The following is a 21,588-nucleotide window of genomic DNA, read 5'->3' on the forward strand; positions in this document are numbered from 1 at the left end:
GTGTAAATAAAGATCATGGAATATTGAATGAAAAAAAAAAAGAATCTATGTCAGAGACTAGGAGAAGTATTATATAATGCTTGTCTTTTTATTGTTCATTACAAACACAACAACAGCAGAATTTGATTTCTGAAAGTTAGGTAATGTGTAGGCCTATATCATATATTTTGAGGACAAATCTTTATTTCTGATTGTCTCTTTGTAAATGCTTCCTTTGCTTCCTGTTGGGAAGAAAAGATGCAAACACTTGTGCCAGGCAACCCTTTCAGAAGTGGTTCAGTTGAGTGCAAATGTTTATAAAAACATAAAACCTTACAATAGAGTTTTTTCTGGCATACCACAATCCTCATACTTCCATTACTCTCAAATGAAATCTTACAGATTGTGGATCAATTATTGTTCTCAAGCATTTTTGTTTGCTTGCTTTTAAATGTCCAGACTTACAAAATAATAATGTGGCCACCAAAAACGTCCTTTCATGTAGTGCATGAGTATTATTGTGTGTATCACACACTACTTGTAGTTACTTGGAGTATAATTTTTTGGCTCACAAAACAAGCAGGAGGAAGCGTTTTTACCAAGTTTCTCTCATATCTTAATAAATCCATCTGTCTAATGATTCATACTGTGCAGCCATAAATTAGTAAACTTAAAGAATTATAGTTACTGAAGTGTTTTGGGTGTTTTTTTTTTTTTAATACAGCTGTACATTGAAATGGAGCACACTATGATTACAAGTGAGTCATTCGCTAGTCGGTTATCCTAGCTTCCAGCTAATCAATGCAGACACTTGTCTCAACAAACATCTGGGTTCATATACAGCATAGATTTTCATTTTCACAAAATTTGCGAGTAGGTTAAAATTTTCGAAATCAGCAGTGTGACAAAATATCGCCTCCCATTACAGAAAGGCAATACAATGTGTACATCATTCTCGATCACTAATCTAACCACTCACTGAATCATCTTAAAAGTTTCAATTATTGGTTCCAAAAAGACAAACATTGTATGCTTGCAAAAGAGATGGCATATGCTGTGTATTTATTGTACATTTTTGGTAGTTACAACTATTAAATCTTGGCAGGTATCAATCAGCCATGTGCATTGTTTGTGGCAAAGGAAGCTAGAATTATCGCCAATTATTGCAAACATGTACACCTTCCTCTGAAAGAACCATGGTCAGGATTCTTCGTCTTGTACTGACATTACATATAGTTCTTTTTTTTTAAAGTCACTAGATATCAACAAAGGGTTTGTATGAGATGAATACTGGCTAACCATTGATATGCCCCCTGTAGCTGTGTGTATCATATGCAATCCGCTACCCTCAAAATGTTACATGAGCACCAGTGTTGGATTACAAGGTTCGACTGTAGAGTAGTAGAAGTTCCATATGACAGTTGGTACAGTGCGTGGTGAAATGACTGCTGCAGTAATGCAGCCAATATTGTAGTAACCACTTGAAACCAACAACTTGAAGTCTAGCAGGACACTGGTAAAAAGTGTATCCCAGTTAATTGCATACGGTTTATTTCATACATTTACAGTATGTCTGCTGTTGTTGTGTAGGCTGATTTTCTGTACCACTAACTGTTGGATTGAGTCTAAATTGTAGAAAATTCAAGAAAAAAATACTTGGTCTTTCACATTGCAAGTTTTCATGTGTGCAGAGAATTCAAACTTTTGAAATAACCCAGCTTGTGAACACAGTTCTAACTTGCGTTTTTATCTTCCAAGAATTCTGTCCCATTTTATTGTAACTCGACTTGGAAGCAAACAGTGTTCTCACTTTTAAAGTAGCATGTGTTGAAAGAGCTTCTCTGATCTGTGTAGGCTGATCAAAACAAAATTCTTGTGCTTTTTTATATGCTGAAAGATCTTTATTGGATATGCAGCAAAGAAGAAACTCAGCTTAAGTAGGAAAAAGATGGTTGGAAAAAATATCTTCAGCTGAACTTCAAAGAATCTTTGGACATGGCAGCAGTGTCCTTACATTAAATCTCTTTTTGATGAGATACATGTATTGCTTGTGCAATCACATCTATTCTATTGTATTTGATTGTTTGAGAGTCTGCTCAGTAGATCATATCATCTTATGTGTATAAAAACACACACCATATATTCAATTGTTTATGTCTTTGTGCTACTTTTACATTTGTGGGAAAGAGAACAAACTATGGTTGGAATTACGACAAGAATGTGTGACACATGGAAGGAGATATTTCAGCATGCTTTGTAATTTGAGCCTCGTCATTTTGAATAACAGGAATAAACACAGGTAAATTATGACAAATTAACAAGTGACTGTGTGTGGTTTTGTTGCTTTTTTTTTTATTTCTGTCAATGTATATCACTCTGTAACCAAAGTGACGCATTTCGAGAGTTCCTGCATAAGAAAAGGAATAGTCTTGCTAATAGCATCTTCAGTCAGCCTACATTCAATATACATGTAAATCACTGTCGGCCTTATCCCTACACCATATGCATTACAGTGTGTACAAATTCATATTAAAGAATTAATGGGCATGAATACAAGGACTGGTTAAACGTAACAATGTAAAACTGCAGTGAGAACCTAGAGTTTACACAGCGATGTCTGAACTAACAACAGCATGCTGTAGCAAATCCTTCTTTATGATTAACTTGCCAACTGGAGTATGTATCATTCATTCATATTGGGATGGGACTTGGTATTACTTTTTGTGTTAACACCAACACTCAACAAGACTTCATCACTATGTACCCAGTAATGACTAGGCTTATATTTTCCTTCAGCCGGGCGGCAAATATTCAGCATGAGAATCATGAGGGTGCCGACACTACAATTTAGTGAACACAACACAGCATTTCACCTGTGGTGGTTTCTCAGATTATGATGCAACAAGTAACAGCAGGCACCATAGTTTGACATCATAGACATGTAATACGGGCCATGCATTGTTTCAAGTCAGTAGATGGTGAATTTGTGTACTTCATTCATATAATACCCACAAGATATCAACCCGTTCTTATGCAAAGGTATTGCAGTGCAGTCCCATTACAACATACATCAAATCATTGATAGTGGAAATGCCAAACTTTGAAATGTCAAATTTAAAGTTTGATACATGGCAAAGCAATACATATATCAGAAGCGATATACAGATAACTGCAAGGGTAAAGATTGCTATAGATAGAAAAAAAAGGAACCTAAACTCGTTTTCACTCTCATATGGCAATTTTATTCATAGAAATTTGACAAGTACTTGCACCATTCTTACAGTCACATATCATCTACATCAAGGATTTCTCTGCTACAGTCACACACTACCGTTCTGAGCCTGTGTGCTCAAGCCTTGTATGGATTTCAAATGATTATACTGCCAATAACACTTAAATCTAAGAGGCTTTGTAGAGATTGGACAAGCTGTATAATCTGAGACCCACATCATACATTGCATCCTGCCCCCAGTGACACCCTGGATTTTTGCTGCTACTGTGGTGACGAGTGTTCACAGCTGACTGGATGTAGCATGGCTGTTGCTCGGTAACTGTCATTGCAGTTATTGTTACAAGTTTAAATATAATTGTTGTAGGACGTCCGTTGAGGACAAGTCCCGAGTATACTCGGGCAAGCGTCTATGGGAAATGCGTATTGTAGCAAAATCAAACCGTCCTCAACAGGTTGAAACATCAGTCAGTGCATCAGTATGGGATATACAGAGATTTGACAATTAGATATGTACTCATTCATATACATGTAGCCATGTTACCACACACACACACACATTCTTCAAACATGTATCACATCTGATCCAGACAACAAAGTACAAGTGTAAAAGAGGTTCCTAGATTTCTAACATGAAACTTTTTACTTCTGCCATTTGGACGAAGCATCCATTAAACTGATGTGAAGTGAGAAAACTCGCATACCACTGGTATTACCACGTAACAACTCAAATCTCCTTGCCTTACTGGGACAAAGGATACAAGGCACTTTTATTTCTGGTAAACTATTGATCTACTGGCTTCATTTAAATCCTTGATGGGCATTAATTCACAAGATGATAGAATTCTATGCATTGCATGGCACATCACCAAGGGAACTGCTTTCAAGACTTTTCGGGGAATATATAAAAATTCTCCTAAGTTCATGATCATCACCAAAATAACAACACATGCAAGTTTCTGTACTACCTTTGACGTAAGTTGGAAGCTTTTTTTTTTTATGTGGATCATTACAATAAGATGCAAGTTCTGCTATTGGTACAAAAGCTTCCACAGAGTGGCGGATAGGAGTGAAATCTACTGATGTAATATTCATTCTTTTGTACATACACATAACACATTCACAGATTTATTACACATGTATATGTATTTCTTTACAATTCTATGTACAATGGCCCACCCAGGGGGTGTATCTCATGAATAAATAACAAGTACACAGCTTCCCATTCTAACTGAAGGAAACATGTACAAAGCATTAAATCTTTCCAGAGCCAACACTCTGCTTACTTCCTACCAGTTCTCTACAGCCAAAACATCACTGATCTTAGACTTGCCATAGTACCATGATCTATTCAGGAGAACGTCTCTTACTTGGTGATGACAAGTGTATTTCATTGTACTTTGTACCAGTGACAGTGTTTATCATTTGGACAAGTCAAGAATATTACATCACAACCTTTGCTACAATGTCATCTTCATTTCATACAATCGACTATGACTTAACGTTATCTCAGTGTCATAGACAACTTCTCGTTGTGGACAATCAGTTTCTAAAAGTGGCAAGATTGGACTACTTGCTGCTATAGATGCACAGGGAAAAACAAGAACATTTGGCTTTTTCTTTTCCTTCTTTCAGACCAGCCAAATATCAGAAAACAAAACCGTGACCTCTGACAAGCAAATTTCCCTCACTGACACTACAGTGTCAGACAGTGGGCCTCACTTGTGAATTACAAAGAAAAGTATGTTCTACATGGAGTGTACAGCAGCACCTTACTAGCTAATATTTCAATAATAATGCATTTTATCATGTTGATGCAATGTTTGTATAATACAGCATATCAGTGCCATCTTTATCCAAGCTGGACTAAAAGAGGCCTCAATTCAAGTAATAAAAAAAGTGAGAGAATATTACAGAAATCCCAGATACTTTTATGTTTTATCTGTGGACAGAATAAGCCAAAGTTTGTTTAATGCTACTCTGAGACCTTTAAAAAAAATGCACAGGTAAATTCCTAGGAATGCGTGCAAAGGGGCTGTCACTTTCAACAAACCATGCTTGGGGGGGGGGGGGGGAATCCTGCTTAACTGTGTGCCCCTCCCCCCATCCCCCACATTTGCCCACACAAGGCCACACACTCAAACAGATGAACAGTCTATACTATTAGGAGCTCAGGTACCACAGGTTTTCTGTGTTAAGAAAGCAGTACCAATGGTAACATTCATGAGAGTTTCAAATGGCACAACAATAAAAAATAAGAAATATAACAAAAAACACTCTAAATATGATAGCATATTGCACAGCCACATGGATTTATTTGGGAATTCACCCTATATCAAAATTAATAATTAAACACTATATGCAATGGGTGACAAATTGCCCAGAGAAACCTACCCTCACATCTTCCTGCATTCTTAAGTACCGCATGTTGTTAAGAGGTGAAAAAAGATTTTAAAAAAAAAATCCAAGGACAGATCAATTCAGTAATTTCACGCATACATCACTTCATGAAACATATCTTGCACAAGGTCAAGTGTACATACAATCCAATCAGTGAATCTTCCTACTGTGACAGTGTTTGTGTACTGGTGGTATCACAAAAATTTGAGTGTGGTATCACAAAAAAATTTAGTGTGCCATGTCATGAAGTTATAAGGGTTCTGCAAATTCCTTTATCTTTGTGAAAGTCTGGAAAGTTCTAAAAAAAAAGTTTGATCTACTGGTATTATGCCTTTATTTTTTCTTGTGTCATGTAATACAAACTATAGCAATGTCCTTTTGATCGAGGCATTTTTTGTCATGCTACAGTCATAAATTATCACAACACAATGCATCATGAGCACTATAAGCAAGGGGGTAAAAGCAGAGACTCCAACTCTCCCGTTTTCGAAGGGAGATCTCCCGCCGAAAACCCATTTTTGCAAAGTCTCCCGTTCTCCCGCTTGAGATTTAATTTCTCCCGCCCTGGCTCTTTGTCTCCCGTTGGAAAGGATTTCTTACTTATTTCTATCGTATGTTGAAAAAATAAGCCTTAGATAGCACCAGAGAGCATCTAGAACCCTGGGAATTTCGCGCTTCGCAAACATCAACTTTGAGTCTCCCGTTTGCTAGGGGTTTCAGGCGGGAGAATCTCCAGATCAGAAGGTGCTTTGGGTTGGAGTCTCTGTAAAAGGGTGACTATATACAGCACCATACACACTTTGTAGACTGCATAACAGCAGTAGATCTAGAGCTCACTTTACTGTACAGTGCATTTGGCATTTGGGATTGCCACTGGATAATACCCACTACAACCATGACTTAACTGGCCTTATATGACGCTTATGGTTAAGATTCTATGGGAGTGTGGCAGTGGGTAAAATCTTTTACATCCTCATATTGTGGGGCCATAACACTTCCATGGGGCTGATAAGATGTCACATATCTTTTTCAATGACTATTTCACTTTTACATGTGTACTTGAAAAGTATATGAGATTTGAATAAGTTCATCGGACAATATTTGCCTACACCACGGCTGCCAATAAATGCGATTCGAAAGAGTGATGTATAACATATCATGACATGTTTGTATGGTAAAGTGGGATATTCAGGCAAAATAAAATACTGTAAAAGTGGATATTTTCGTGCGAGTAATTTTTCGCGCTCGGCTGGGCAAGATGTATTTCGCATGTTTTTAATTCCGCGGAATCAGGACATTAACTACTGGAACATATGGCATGCAAAAATATTCGCATGCTTTTATTTTCGTGCTAGCATCTGGTTGCGCGGAAATTTCCACTTTTACAGTACATCAAAATTACACATACAAAATGTACTAGATAAAATCATTACTGTGCAATACAGTGACAACAATGCAAATGGTATGTCACATGGGAACCTTGAAATAATCCAATTCAGAACTAATATTTTAGTTTGGTGTAGGAGTAGCAATATCTTCAAGAGAACTGTATTAAGCTCCAGGATATAAACCAATGGTATGTTACATACCAGTACATGTTTGGCTGGCTATTAAACTAGTCTACCATGCAAAAACACAGGACAATGGTTTTACTCCTACAAGAATCATTTTACATGCACAGCTACTCTTCTTATGGCCACTTTATTGAACCCTCAGCAGTATATTTCCTTTCTCAAAAGAGGTCACTTGATCACATGGACTTCCAAAGGGAAGTTGTGAGTAGCAAAAATATTTTGAACTGGCTGTCAACAAAGATCTAGGAAACAAACAAGTGTTCAAACTCATGGCATATCAGTGGCAAAGGCTGTGAAATTCTTTTCCCTTCATCTGGTGGGACCGACAGTGCTGTGCTAAATCCTTGCTTCACGCACCATGTTTCATCCCGAACGTTTGACTGGGAAGTATGTTTTGGGTTAATACTTCAACAGTGCAGACACACCTACTGCTGGATAAACTCATTGCTACTTATCGAGTAAGGGTAAACAATAACATTGTCATCGTACAGACCTTTTCCCCCCCCCCCCCCTTCATCACAACACATACAATGGCAGAAAAAGGGTATAATTCTAGGTAGAATGAATGTACTTGCAGATCAGTCTCAATCAATATTACTGAAGTCTTTACACACCACCAATAAAATATGTGATGATCTACATAACGTACAGATAAACACCTTGAAATGATTTTGCATTGTCAGGATGTGAGCAGCAGAGGAAAATGGGGCACCACTATAATAAGACAGAGAGGCTATGCTTGAAAACAATTATGCACATTACACTGGACGAACTATATACCTATAGTAACTTTGGAAAATTCAGAAACCTGAGATGAAACCGACTGTGTTTTGGACTCTTCAAGTGTTTGGGAGGATTAATGATTAAATCTATGTCTGACCAAGTAATGTCATTATTTGTTTTTATAAAATAATGAAATAAATGAAATTCCACAGTGGCCAATTTTGCAAGATTCCCAGGACAGCACCAGCTCCATATAACGCTAACTGAACCACACAAACAAACCATTGCTATGCATCTGTGATATGCGAGCAATCAAGATGAGCGCAGATGAGCCATCCTTCATGCCAGTCATCATTACACTAGCGCCCTGTAAAAAGTAGAGTTTGGCCTTAAAGGCAAATTAAAAGACTGATCACACAACAGCTTTCAGCTGATCATTTGAGCTGGATCCATTATCAATATTTGGTAACAAACTTATGCAGGCCGATTCCTGTAATGTTCACTCAGGGCAGTTTGATCAGCCATGGAATGACATCACATGATTATGGAGCCTGGGGGTGGATATCTTTGAAGTCCTTGCCGTGTACCTCTGGAGTGTACGTCAGAAGAACAATCATCACCCACAGATGGAGCAGGAACTAAAGGGATGAAACAAATGCAGCAGAGGGAGACACTGAATATTATACTTGCAGGCTACTGCACATTTTATGAAAACACTGGTATATGACTGTGATTAAAAAACATGTCTCATTGTAACCAAGTTCTTTTGAAAATACAGTTGCCATAGCTTAAAGGTCCTGTTTACCTTTGGGAGAAGTGATTTAAAGAATGTTCAAGATATCACATTTCCTGCATATGAGTAGGTCTGTTGTATCACAAAACATCTTACCACATAATATTTTCCCAATAAAGCCTAAAATATAAGGAGATATCAGTATTTTTCTCAATAAACCATAACTGTAGGTTTAGTCTGGAAACATTTTTATTATAACTATTGTTCACATTTTATGTATTTAACAATACTTAACATCAATCATATGGATTCAAATGTTTGCAGAGTTTGTTTCTATCCCTAACTCACATTTTAGAAGTATTTTAAAGCACTAATGCTGGGTTTTTGTTTCATCTGGAAATGGTAAATTATGCCTTTAAATGAATCTTGGATATATAGGAACATCTCTTTGATGGGACATAATAGCGGCAACATTTCCAAGGCACATTATTTTTACTGAATAAATTGGACTTATTTTCATCAATTAATCAAAATTAACCTTACTACAGGATGAAAGTATAATCTATATCCAACAAAGTCTAGCTACAGGTATCAAAAGTCTCTTATTAGCCTCTACGCCTGATAGAGCAAAGGCTGGCCATGTGCATGACAATGCATAGAGCTTTCACTTAGTGTGTATGCGTGCTGTTGCAAAGTGCATGTGTGGCTGAATGTGTTCACAGCGGCATTCACTAGCACACGTTATGTTTCTGAACTTAAGCAGCAGAGAGTGAGCAGCCCATGAAATCTTGCATGTAAAGTTCCAACAATAACAGCTCTCTAGGTGTAAGCGTGTGTGTGTGTGTGTGTGTGTGTGTGTGTGTGTGTGTGTGTGTGTGTGTGTGTGCGTGTGTGTGTGTGTGTGTACGTGTGTGTGTGTGTGCATGTGTTATCATGACATACACATACAATAAGCAACATGACAGAATTTCTTCTTAATTCACGTAATGAAAGACTTCCAAAGTGTCCAGGAAAACAAAATGCAGTTCTAACTGACAGTGCTATGAAACCAGAAAAACCTTACACATTAATAACAGAAAACTGACATGGGGGAAATGTCAACTTGGGATTAAACTGCAACTTTAGGTTGAAAAGCTGGATGTACCCAAGAGAAGCAATGGATCTGCCATGCTGGAAAATAAGTCCCACTCTGACTCACCATGTAGCAGATGACAAAGAGTCTTGCCATGGGATACCGCCGGAGGAACACACCCAGCCTGATGCTGAACTTGTCTATGGTACTCGCCGCCCTCTTCACGTTCCTCGTCATACCGCCATCAGACGGAGTCTCCTGCATGAACAGTGGCAACCTCTGCCTAGCTCCTATGGGAAAATAATAATACAATGCATAAGTATGGAAAGGGATGAGATCAATTACTAAATAGTAACCTTGGCAATAATACCAGTGCTAATTTTGATAACAATCACTTTACCAGTAATCATTCGTGAGCAATGCATTCATAACACCTATTCATAACTGTTAATTATATCTTATCTTTCACTTCTTTTCTAGTCAACATTAGCAAAGATGATATTTGAAAGAAGAAGTTTGAATGGTGGTGTACATAACATATGCTGAGTTTGCGGTTCACCATGAGCCAGTCCTGAAAAGGACTGTTTGAATGAGAGGAGATATGAGATGATAGGAGAGGAAGAAGTGAGAAAGGAGAGTGAGCAACGTACCTCAAGACAAAGGCCGCAACATCTGGTTCCTGGTTCTACACGAGACCATCTCAACCCGCCCGCCGCCCGACACAACTCCCCTCACCCCCAATTCACCTGAGACCCGGCCCGCCGCCCCCTCAACATGCATCACTACTTCCCGTTACAACCTCCGCCCACTCACACATCGCCCATAACATGTACTACCCCAAACAGTCTACACTCACATCCGCATACGCACCGCGACCGCCACCCAGGCTACACCCACGTCCGCATCATGCCTACTTAATCTCCTGCATCTCCAGCCTTTACTCACTCCCCAGGATGGACAGTCAACTGTCCAAAACATCCGAGTCCTTTCTCCTTGCTCATACTCTTCTCCGGTTCACAGTCCTTTTTAGGACTACCACACTCTTTAGAAAGAATATACTCTTGCTCACTCTCCTTTCTTGCTTCTTTCTCTCCTATCATCTCATATCTCCTCTCATTCCAAAAGTCCTTTTCAGGTCTCACACATGATGAACCACAAACTCAGCATATGTTATATGCAAAGATGTGACTGCTACACAGGGTACCCAATGACGATGTTTTTCTACAGCTTGACTGACCATGAATGACCAACAAACTGATGTACAATCTTCTGGTATACAGAATGATGCTATTTGGAATAATGCTGAATCCTACAGTCAGCTACATTTGTGTTGAGGTAACTCTAAATGTACTGAAAGAAATCATAAAGAAGGCAGTGCCATAATCTGATCCATCTGAGTTAGTACAGAGAAATCTTTTAATAACAAGGACATCTGTCCCGCCAATATTACCTCATTATACCCGTTATCTCGCTGTAACCGTACTAAAAAAGGAGACCAGCTATGAAAGAACAGTAATGGAAAATCAGCAATGCCGAATTCAACTTGTTGAAAGTGGCACCCAGATGTAAGCCAGCTTGTTAAGACAGAGTTTCCCCTGTAGATACAAATTCACAAGTATTGCACTGGTCTACACATAAATATGTAATTACAAAAATAAAGCTCTCAACTGATGGAGCATAACTGCTTCTTGCAAGCTTGAAATAGAAAATCAAAGGTGAAAGTAAACAAACTGCCAGATAGCACAAAGTCAGATCCAGGGGCAAATGATAAGATGTCAACATTAAGAACCATGCTGATGTAAGCAATTCACAGGTGGGTGAAATATCACTGCAACTACCTTCATCATCCTCGTATGTAGCCAGATTCACTGTGTGGCTGGGGGTGAGCCTGGTGGATGCTTGTACTTCATTGTACTGCCTCTGTGAATAAGAAAGCAGAACCACATCAGACATATGAAGCAGCATATTATGTGAATGTTTTTCTTCTTCCAACATTACTGCACCTGAATATATTCTGCAGTTACCTACCTCCTTCACATTTCTGCACTTTTTAGCTTTTCCTAAAAATGCCTTGCAACATTTTCTTGTTTTTGTACAAAACATTCTACTTCAGAATATAAACCAAGGAACCACAACATAAAAAGTGTCATATTCCTGACAATCTAGTTTTCTGTCACATGACAAACACTGAATTCATTCAAGGCTACACTTCTCATATACCTCCTGTTAAAGCTGACAGAGGCCATAGGACATATGGAGCCTACAACTCAAAATGGTAGGATACTAAAATGCATTTGTTACAGATTCTTGGCTCAATGTAGGAAAACATCATCATCATCATCAACACCACTATCAGCAACACCATCATCATCACTATTAGCAATATCATCATCATCATCATCATAATCATCATCATCATTATTATCACCATCATTATCAATATCACCATCATCATCATAACCATCATCAACATCACCATCATCACCACCATCATCACCATGATGGTGATGATGATGATTGTGATGATGATGATCATCATCATCATCATCATCACCACATCATTACCATCAGCACCATCATCACCATCATCACCATCATCATCACATCATCATCATCATCATCACTATGTGCCCCTCCCTGGCCCAGCAACCACACCCACCTGTAGCCTCTCCAGCTGGTGGCCCAGGGAGTTCTTCTCACTGCTGAGGGTCTCCAGCATGGTCTGCTTCTGGATGAGGCTCTCGGTGAGGGCGTGAAGTCGCCCCTCCAGCTCACTCTGGGAGCTACTGCTCACACTCTTGGTCTTCAGCTGCCCGCAGTAACAAAGACAAGACAGGGGGTGAAGGAAGCGTGTAAAGTTTCACACAAGTGGTGCATTTCAGTTTACAGAAGGTTCAATCTGAGAGGATGTATGGTTTTTGAAGGGGCCATGCACAAGATGTTGACTTTAAAGTAGTAGCGCAATCAAATCAGTAACTGAAAAAGTCACATTTGTGTGGCCCCAAGAAGTCTCCACTCACCACATCTTCTTGATAGACACTTAAAAATGAAGTAACTGTCAAGCACTATACAGAACCAAAGTGTGACATCATGGCCATACATTGCCATGGAATCTAGTTCTAAACAACCTCGCTTAGCCCAAATATCTATGAATAACAAGCCTGCTATTAAAACTATGCTTGTACCCAGATCCAACCCACTGCCTGAACCCTGAGCAAGCATGCTTTGTTTGGAACCAGCACTAAGCTATAACAAAAGACTGTGACAATCATTACGTTAAATAGCCTGTACACACGGTTCATGTACACTTACTAAAAAGTCACAGGAATTTTACATTTCAAGTCATATTTAGCCTACCTGCCATTAAACATATAACCTTTTTTAGGCTGTGAAACATTTCACAAGAGGTCAAAGGTAAAGGACCCACCTGGTTCCTGAGCCGTTGGATCTCATCGTCCCTCTCCTTCAGCCTGCCCTGCAGCTCAAGACGTAGCTTGTGGGCGTCATCCTCCGTATAGCGCAGCTCCTCCCCCTTGCGGGCCAGGTCTGTCTCCGTCTCCCGCAGCTGCTGCTGGCTCTGGGAGAGCTGCTCCTCCATGTCCCGCAGCTGGTCTTGCAGCGACTCCGTCTCTATCTGCTGCATGGACTCCAGCTCCTGACGGGATGAAAACAAGAGAAAAGGTTTTTCTACTAAAGAGGGAGTTATTGCAAAATCAAGTTTTTCTATCATGAAAACAAAGAGAGAAAAATCTTTAAGAGGGACATTTCAGTGAGTGTGAGCATGACAATAAGAAAATAATGCCTCTGGTGACACTTCCTGGTGGAGACATAAAGAGGTGTTGAAATTGTAGCTATGAGAATGCCAGTAAATACTGGATGTCATAAATACTTGGCTTGAAAACTAGTAAATGCACGGATCAATATATTAAGGAAGCGATCAGAAGTTAGGAACACATCTAGTTCCTGTGCTTTGCAGTGTTACATTCTGTTTGTTTATCATTAATCTGTATTATGCAATCCTTGGCATAGTTTGCCACACCTCAAAACTTCCCTATTTTGCAATCTGTGAATGTGCATTAGCCTATAGATTCATTTTCACCTGACAAATAGCAGTCAGTAAGAAATGGAAATTCCTCTTGCAAACTTTCTACCCATCATTATTTATAAAATCTTCCAAAAAAAACAACAACACACGCACACAAACACTAAATGAAATAAAACATAAATGCAAAAGCTATGAAACTGCTAGCCACTGCTAGCAATTTTCAAAGGCAGGGCTTACGCACTTAATACTCCCTGTTTGTCTATCATAAATCTGTATCATGTAATTTGAGGCATATTTTGTAACACCTCAAACCTTACCTATTTTGCAATCTGTGACAGAAGCCTGGAGATTGGTTTTCAATTGACAAATAGCAGTCATAAATCAATAGAAATCTCTTTTGCAAACTTAACATCCATCACCATTTCTAACATCTTTAAAAAAAGGGAAAATAAACACACAAAAGCTGTAGCCACTGCAAGAAATTTCGGAAGGTGTGGCCTATATGCCCCCTCCCCTTCCCTTCCCATGGCGGGCAGTAAGAGTGCTGACCTGCAGGTCTGTCCTGAGTTGGTCCATCTTGATGTTAGCTTGCTGTAGTTCCTCCCTCAGCATGTCTCTCTCATTCCTCAGCTCTTCCAACTCATAGGAGACAGCAGAGACTCCTTCCAGACCCTCTGCCCCTTCCTTCAGACTGCTTATCAGTTTATCCTTCGACTGTGCAGAAAAAAATGTCAATCAAGGACATCACTTTTAGTATTTTCTAGATTCCTAACATTGCAGCAGTCCCATTCATTAATCAAACAACATATATGATGGACAGTTGAGTCAATGGCCTCAATAAAAGGTGTACAAATGTTTTGACTTTTAACATTCATTCATCTATACCCCAGAAAAGCTTCCTTTCCTGTACCATTTATTGGTGGCAACACAGAACTCTGCTGAAACTCATTAAAATAATTTTGACATTGTAATTTAGGACAACAAGCCCTTTTCACCTCAAAAGGAATCAACTGAAAATTTGCGATGCAACATGATCACAAAAGAATCACAACATGAAAGGGCATTACAATCATACAATGGTTACGCAAATAAAAAAAAGCAAGGATATAATCATGATCAAAACTATTAAATAGAAAAGCAAGCATATAATCATGATCATAATATACAGATAAGCAAGCATACAATCATGATCATTTCCATAGTCATCTTCAACAATACCTGCAGTATCCTTGTAGCCTTCTGTTTGTAGTCTGCCAGCTCCTGCTTGGCTTCCTCTGCACTATTCTTGGCCACTCTGAGTTGTTCTGATAATTCCCTGGAGTGAACTGCACATCATGGATAAACCATAACATTACTGATCCTAATCAAGGCATCAACGAAATTTGTACGGTACTCTCACTCATGAAAGATATTTACTCACCATTTCTTGAACACCAATTCTTTACCTATGCTCACGATTTGAAATGTTTTGGTTTTTTTTTAATTTAGACAAAGAAATACTTTTGAGTAGGCGGCAAACCTTTACTCTCCGCATATCAAACTACTCCAAGTCAAAACATTCTCAAATAATAAGTGCTTTTTTGCTAAGTACTCTTTCTTGGAGTAGACTCTTTTACAAGATGATACATTTAATGCACATACTGTAGCTATCTGCATAATTCACACTGAAGACAGAAAAAATAAGTACTTGGTTGCATACATACATAATATCATGTGCTAACATTCAAGATGAAAAAAGATACACACACACACACACACACACACACAAACGCACACAAACGCGTCAGTGAGATACCACCACATCACATTTTTAAACAATGTTAATTTGCGATTAAATTGACTTTACCTTTTTCATCATTGTATTTCTTCTGTGCCATCGAGAGGGACTCAGTGAGAGTACGCTGCTCCACCTCAATCTTTCCTTGGCGTTCCATGAACTCCGTCTACATGTAAATTATGACCAAAACACAAAACACATCACAGTCTGAGAGCTTTCAAAGGGCCATTAAGGAGATATTTGTGTATTCATGCACCTCAATGGGTAAACACAACTCTGAAATCTGGGAGGGTTTTATATCTATTGTCAGGACATGATGAAACATCTAACTTTTCAGAGAGCCTTCCCCAGAATATGATTTGGCAGCTTTGAAAACACTACAACACAAACAAGGCATAAAATTTCTTCTGTAGCTGTGGTTAACACATGACGATCTATCACTGACAACTTACTGTATTAAAGTAATTACTTGGTGTCTCAGCAAGAATATTATGAAGAAGTGCAGAGAATGCTATGGTATGGTAAGGAGAATGGCAAAACCAAACACTAGTTGGAGCTGAATACAATCAAGTTATATCTTTTGTTGATAGCTGGGTGAAAAAACCAAGTGGAATGGTGGCAGTGGAACTTTACTAGCATACCACACTTAACTTACCAAAGATCTGAAGTATCACAATCGCTATAAAATATAATTAAATACAATCCTTCCCTATACCTTTATTCAGATCATATTGAAAATGTTAATATCAACCTTTTCTGCATTGTCCTCACCTACACTTAGTTTCCACTTGAACAAAGGTACAGCTTGCTTCTTCATTCTTAAAATTCACAACAGAAAACTAAAATAATTCGCAAACATGGAAAATCTTGGATTTAGGGAATTAGAACGTACCTGTGCTACCCGATATGACTCCTGTTCCCGCTTCAAGGCAACCTCTGATTCATGGAGCTTCTCCTTGATGGAATCCAAGGCATGGCTGTGCATGCCACTGGAGTCACTGTGATCCCGTAGGATCCTGATGCAACGGACACAAGGGACAAAGAAAACAGAAGTAACCCACAAGTTGAGATCAAGGTGGTCTTCAACCTAATATTTGAGTTTTTACCTAGCAACAATGCCAGAAGCTGCATGAAAAGCTGCAGCTATCAACAGTCCTACATATCCTATAACATTGTTACTGAACATGCAATACTTACAACACATTACTTTTCATTATGGTCTCAAAGATTCTAAGGGCAGTAGGACACAAATAACGAGAAAGACCTCATTATGTCCAAGATATCAGTGGATATCCATGGATAGTAGATAAGAAACTTGAAAAAGTGCTGGCTGTTAAAGTGAAAATTTTCGCACAGCGGAAATTTTTGTGCACTTTGTGCAACGTGCAACTGGCAAAAAATTAAAGCACATAAAAATCTATGCTTCCTGCAAATTATGTGTAATACTAGTTCATATGTTGATTCTGCAGAATCAAAGACAAGCAAAATTGACCTCAGCCAGTCAAGCATTTTGGCTTCTGAAAATCCTAGTTCATCACATGCATTACAGTTCTACAGGATTTTGAAAGAGTCACTCTCTCGCTATAGAGAAGAACTATCAACAAGAAACAGTGAAGATCTGCATGTGTATGCTCTGCATTAACTACCTACATGTGATGTTGCAGTATCTGAGTGGAATTCATAAACTGCCTCTCCAACATACATATGTAATAATACATTCTTAATAAAAGGTTGAATTACAGCAAAGTAATGATAAGAACTGGAACATTGAATACAGATACCAGTACCTTTACAGTCAGCAATGAAATGGTTCCGTGCTTTATATTTCATCAATGATTGCAAAAGAGGGATACTACTTTCAAGGTGATGATGTAAACTGGAAAAAGGAAAAGTACAGATGAAATCTAGTAACAACTTTCTATCTGAAACATTTGCACTAACCTCCAGGCAAAGCAAGTTGCTATGACCATTTTCTTATCACTATGCAACTTGGCTTTATAGGTTCACTCAGGGATGCCAGTTACAATGGAAGAGAGGATCTGAAAAATCCTCTGCAAAAAGCTGGTGTGTACATGAACAGGCATAAAATTTAATTCTGCCAGGACCCAAATTCAGGCTTTCGGCTGAAAACTGGTGTCCCTGTTCCAATGATGCTTGGATGAATGGAATGACAAATGTAATGCCACAGTAATGCACATTGTGAGTGATCAGTAGCTAATGACAGAGACAGAGACCCACCTCTGCTTCTCTGCATGCACACTTTGAATGGTCTCCTGCTTGGCCTTGATCTCCTGGTCCGCCTCCTGGAGCCGGACCCTGAGCACCGCCAGCTGGGAGTTCTTGGCATTCAGCTCCTCGTTCAGGTCGTCCTCATGCAAACGGAGCTGGCGGACCACGGCGTCGGAATTTGAGATTTGGGTCTGGCGGCGTTTCAATTCATCTTTCAGCTGGTTCACCTCTGCAGGAAATCAAATGTCAAACATAAAGTTTAGTGACCTTATGGTGATAAGTTGGTGTAAAGCACACACTGAAACTACATAACTTTGTAGAAACTGGGCTGCTAGCTTCCTTTTAACCTTGAAAAGAGAGGAAGTCTTATGGCCTTCTCCTACATTGCAAGGAGATATTCAATTGTCTTATGTTGTAACTTGTTGCTAGGATGTATGAGTAATGCATGAATTTTGTGCCTTGCGTGTGTTGGTTCTGACTCTTCAATACCTCTTCCTTCACCTTTTCCCCCTATTCTCTTCAGTCTCTTCCTGATATTCCTTATATACTTATATCTTTCTTTTTCTAAGACAGCTGCCTCATGTTTGTTTGTGTGTATGATTTTCTTTGTTTTTCTTTGCTTTGTTCATAGTACAATCCTTTATTACAATGCTGTACGGACCTTGTGAATTATGTGTTTTCAGATGTCTGATTGAAATTGCATTTTTGTTAGAAATGAAATAAAATAAAATGCACTGAATCAAAAAGGGTACTCACCGCTCAGGGACTTCTTGGCCCGGTCAAGAGCTGATGTCATCTCCTGGTTGAGAGATGACACCTCCTGGCGGAGCAGCTTGTTCTCCAGCTCCAGGGAGGAGAGTTGCTGTGACTGAGGGTCTCCATGCACGGGGCCGGCGATCGTCTCAGCGGGCTCACTGCGATCATCAGGTGATATATCGCTGCTGGCCGGTTCACTGGACTCATGGTGCTCCTCTGCCGACACAATCGTTCACGTCACTCACAGTAAACTTTAATATAATGTATCTCTTCATGCTCACTATTCTAACGCATCTACATGCACATAGAACATGAAAAATTTTGAATGCAGGTGGGCACTACAGACTCTTTTGTCTGCAGAATCTATCAGAGTATTATCTCCCATACTGACATGCCAAGGCTATGATATACAGTGTACATCGTGCAGGGTTGCATTGGGACATTTGATGTTGTTTTTTTTCATATAACTCAACAAAACACATTTTTATATAAACCATTCACAAGCTTGACAAAAAGCATTCATTCTGTCATGATATACCCAATTTTTCCTATCGATACAGGTCTCCCTTACAGGCAGCACGGATCTGTTGACGAGAACTCTGACTTGTCCTCACAGCTGCATCAGAGAGGAATATAGGTGACCACCTCATCTTGCCTTGTCTCATCTTAAATTAATATCCATCTTTCTCAAAGTAACAAAAGTGCGTAATGATCACTTGTCCAGGGCTCGACATAAGCAGTGGTCCAATGGCCTGGGGCTGCTAAAAAGTGATGTCAGGCTACTTAATTTATCTTTTGCTGGCCAGAATGATCAAGATGGATTGTCATGTTTTCTTTTATTGCAGGACACCAAAATTTCAAACTAATAGATTTTAGCGGCCAGAACCACTAGAGAAAAAAAAGTAAGTGTCGAGCCCTGCTACAAGCAGATTTTCGGAAGGCATCACTCAAATTTTACCTTGTTGATGGTGAGGAATGACAACAAATCCCGCATTGGTGGCGCTACTGCTCTCTGTCCTCACACTCTTGGTGGAAATGTTGGAGGAGGTGCTGGACTGGCGGGAGTGACGCCCACTTGCACTGCCATTGTTCTTTTTCCGCCGATCCTGGGAGGGCGTGGCGGGGCTATTCAGGAACTCAAACAGTTTTTCATCCTCATCATCTCTCCTAAACCTGGGCGCTGCTGTGGGAGTCCTTGAGCGCTGCACCTGTGACTGCTGTGAGGAGGTTGGGGAAGATGACATAGCGCTCTCACTAGAAGTCCTTTTCATGTTTGCGCTGCCGGCAAGCTCTGTGGCCGACAGATTCATGAAGGAAGAGGAACTCCCACCGACCGAAGACGCGGTGGAGGAGGATGAGAAATGTCTCGAATCGGCGGGAAGACTCTGATGCATGAGCTGAGATTGAGCAGCATGAGGCTGCGATCCCGCCGATTCATTCTTGCTACCCATGGCTTGGGATGCAGACTGGTCCAGCGTGTTTAGGAAGCTCTCTGCTCCCTTCAACACCCACGACATTTTTCTCGCAGGAAAGTCCGGAAATGCGCTGGAAAAGCTGGGTGCTAGGGAAGAAATTCCAGCAATCACTGAACATGAATTACAACATTGTTTGACACATAGACAGAAGTCTATTTAATATTGATATCACTAGACAACATTTCTTGAGGTGCCATGATAATGAACTCGAACAGTCTTACTAGTCTGAAGAAAGGGTAGAATTAGTAATAGGTCTACTAATAATGATCTCCAAATACATTGTACACCCTCACAACATTGAGACCACGATTAACTAGGAATGTCAGTCTGAAACAGCTACCACACTTTTCTTCTTCTTTTTTCCTACTAGTCTAGCCAAGTACGTAGGTCGAGTCACCTTTTACAGATTTATTAAATAGACGCTTTTGAACGAACTAAATCGCCTCTAAGTTATAAATTCTCAGTGTGAATTTTATAGGCCTATCGAGTATTGCATTGCTAGTAAACAATCACTTCAGACTCTCGACACAGTCTTGTGTTCACAAGTTGATCCTGAGAAAACAGCAGTCATGTTTTAGACTAACGACAGTAACGTTATAGATCCAGACTCTACCAGTGCAACCTGCTGTAATAGTGTAACTTAAATTCAGAGTTATAGAATCAAACTCATGGGTCATTTGATTAAATAACTATGATGATCCGATAACTGTTCCGTTTTACAAAATGTCAGTGCAGTGATGACGCTGCATACTGATTGAACTTACTGTAGGACCTATATTTACACTAGTAAACAATATTGTATTTGTAAACGTGAATAGGCACAGGTCTGTTGCTCACCTGAGCTGTTTTTGGTTTCCTCAGCTGGCGGCGGCCAAAAAGGTTGACGGTTCAGTCCATTCGCCTGGACAACATTCGTGTCAGAATGAGACAGCACCTGCCCCTAACTTTTCTAGATTTCGAGTACCACTCATTGAACTTAGAAGCAAGTTGTTGTCATTTGTAGTAACTCTGTCATGTCGTTCATGTTCTAGCTACCCGTCGCCGCTAGTTCATGCTACGGACTGTACGGTACATTGTGGCGGTGCAGCAGTCTACGTGTGGTTGTTCACTAGCTACTGCTTGCGTATACATACGTGACGTGGGTGGGAAAACTGAATACGACTAGTATCGTACTCCAGTCGCTAGCGCTCGTAGCACGAGAAATGAGCAAAACCAAAATAAAGACGTGGCATGTAAAGATTTAAATTAGTGCTTTTTAATATAGTTTTTAATAAATTAGTGACACACTGGATGAACTACAAAATAATAATTGATGGAAAAAAATTATATTAAGGAAAAATTAGGTTCATGCATTAAAAAAAAATGTCATAGTTACACATGTGGAAACATATAAATGAACAATCGTACTCGTACATGTCATCCAGCTCTTTACCACTAATCCCTAAAATTTAATACTGATACACAGCTTGTATTTCTCATTGGATAAGATCAATGGTGCCGCTGCGGTACAAAGGTATTTCATTAAGAAATAATGATAATAATGATAATACAAGTGAGATTGTGTTGAAAAGTCAATTTGAGAAGAACAGTCTGTGC

At 39.4% G+C, this 21,588-nt stretch overlaps 1 protein-coding gene across 1 annotated transcript; it reads right to left on the reverse strand.

Annotated features, from left to right (window-relative positions):
• Positions 1 to 7,689: 7,689 nt before the first annotated feature.
• On the reverse strand, positions 7,690 to 21,000 carry LOC139745630 (golgin subfamily A member 5-like). The gene is made up of 13 exons (XM_071656030.1): positions 20,830 to 21,000; positions 19,476 to 20,078; positions 18,518 to 18,733; positions 17,771 to 17,990; positions 16,425 to 16,548; positions 15,602 to 15,698; positions 14,974 to 15,080; positions 14,305 to 14,469; positions 13,138 to 13,365; positions 12,370 to 12,519; positions 11,549 to 11,630; positions 9,837 to 10,000; positions 7,690 to 8,543 (listed from the first exon to the last, which is right to left on the reverse strand). The coding sequence occupies exons 2-13, from the start codon at positions 20,032 to 20,034 to the stop codon at positions 8,448 to 8,450; spliced, it is 2,208 nt and encodes a 735-aa protein (XP_071512131.1). The 5' UTR covers positions 20,035 to 20,078; positions 20,830 to 21,000; the 3' UTR covers positions 7,690 to 8,447.
• Between the last annotated feature and the right edge of the window lie 588 nt (positions 21,001 to 21,588).

This window comes from Diadema antillarum, unplaced genomic scaffold, assembly GCF_040938485.1.
Source record: "Diadema antillarum isolate AM-2024a unplaced genomic scaffold, OU_Dant_1.0 seq00001280_RagTag, whole genome shotgun sequence".
Lineage (NCBI taxonomy): Eukaryota > Metazoa > Echinodermata > Echinoidea > Diadematoida > Diadematidae > Diadema > Diadema antillarum.

Bases quoted from the DNA above. Each gene is read 5' to 3' on its own strand.
- LOC139745630 (XM_071656030.1), bottom strand. From the start codon at position 20,034: ATGTCGTGGGTGTTGAAGGGAGCAGAGAGCTTCCTAAACACGCTGGAC. The intron at 15,699-16,424 runs GTACGTTCTAAT...ATTTACATGTAG, and splicing joins AGTCATATCGGGTAGCACAG to ACGGAGTTCATGGAACGCCA. The intron at 12,520-13,137 runs GTGGGTCCTTTA...TACTGCGGGCAG, and splicing joins TCCAACGGCTCAGGAACCAG to CTGAAGACCAAGAGTGTGAG.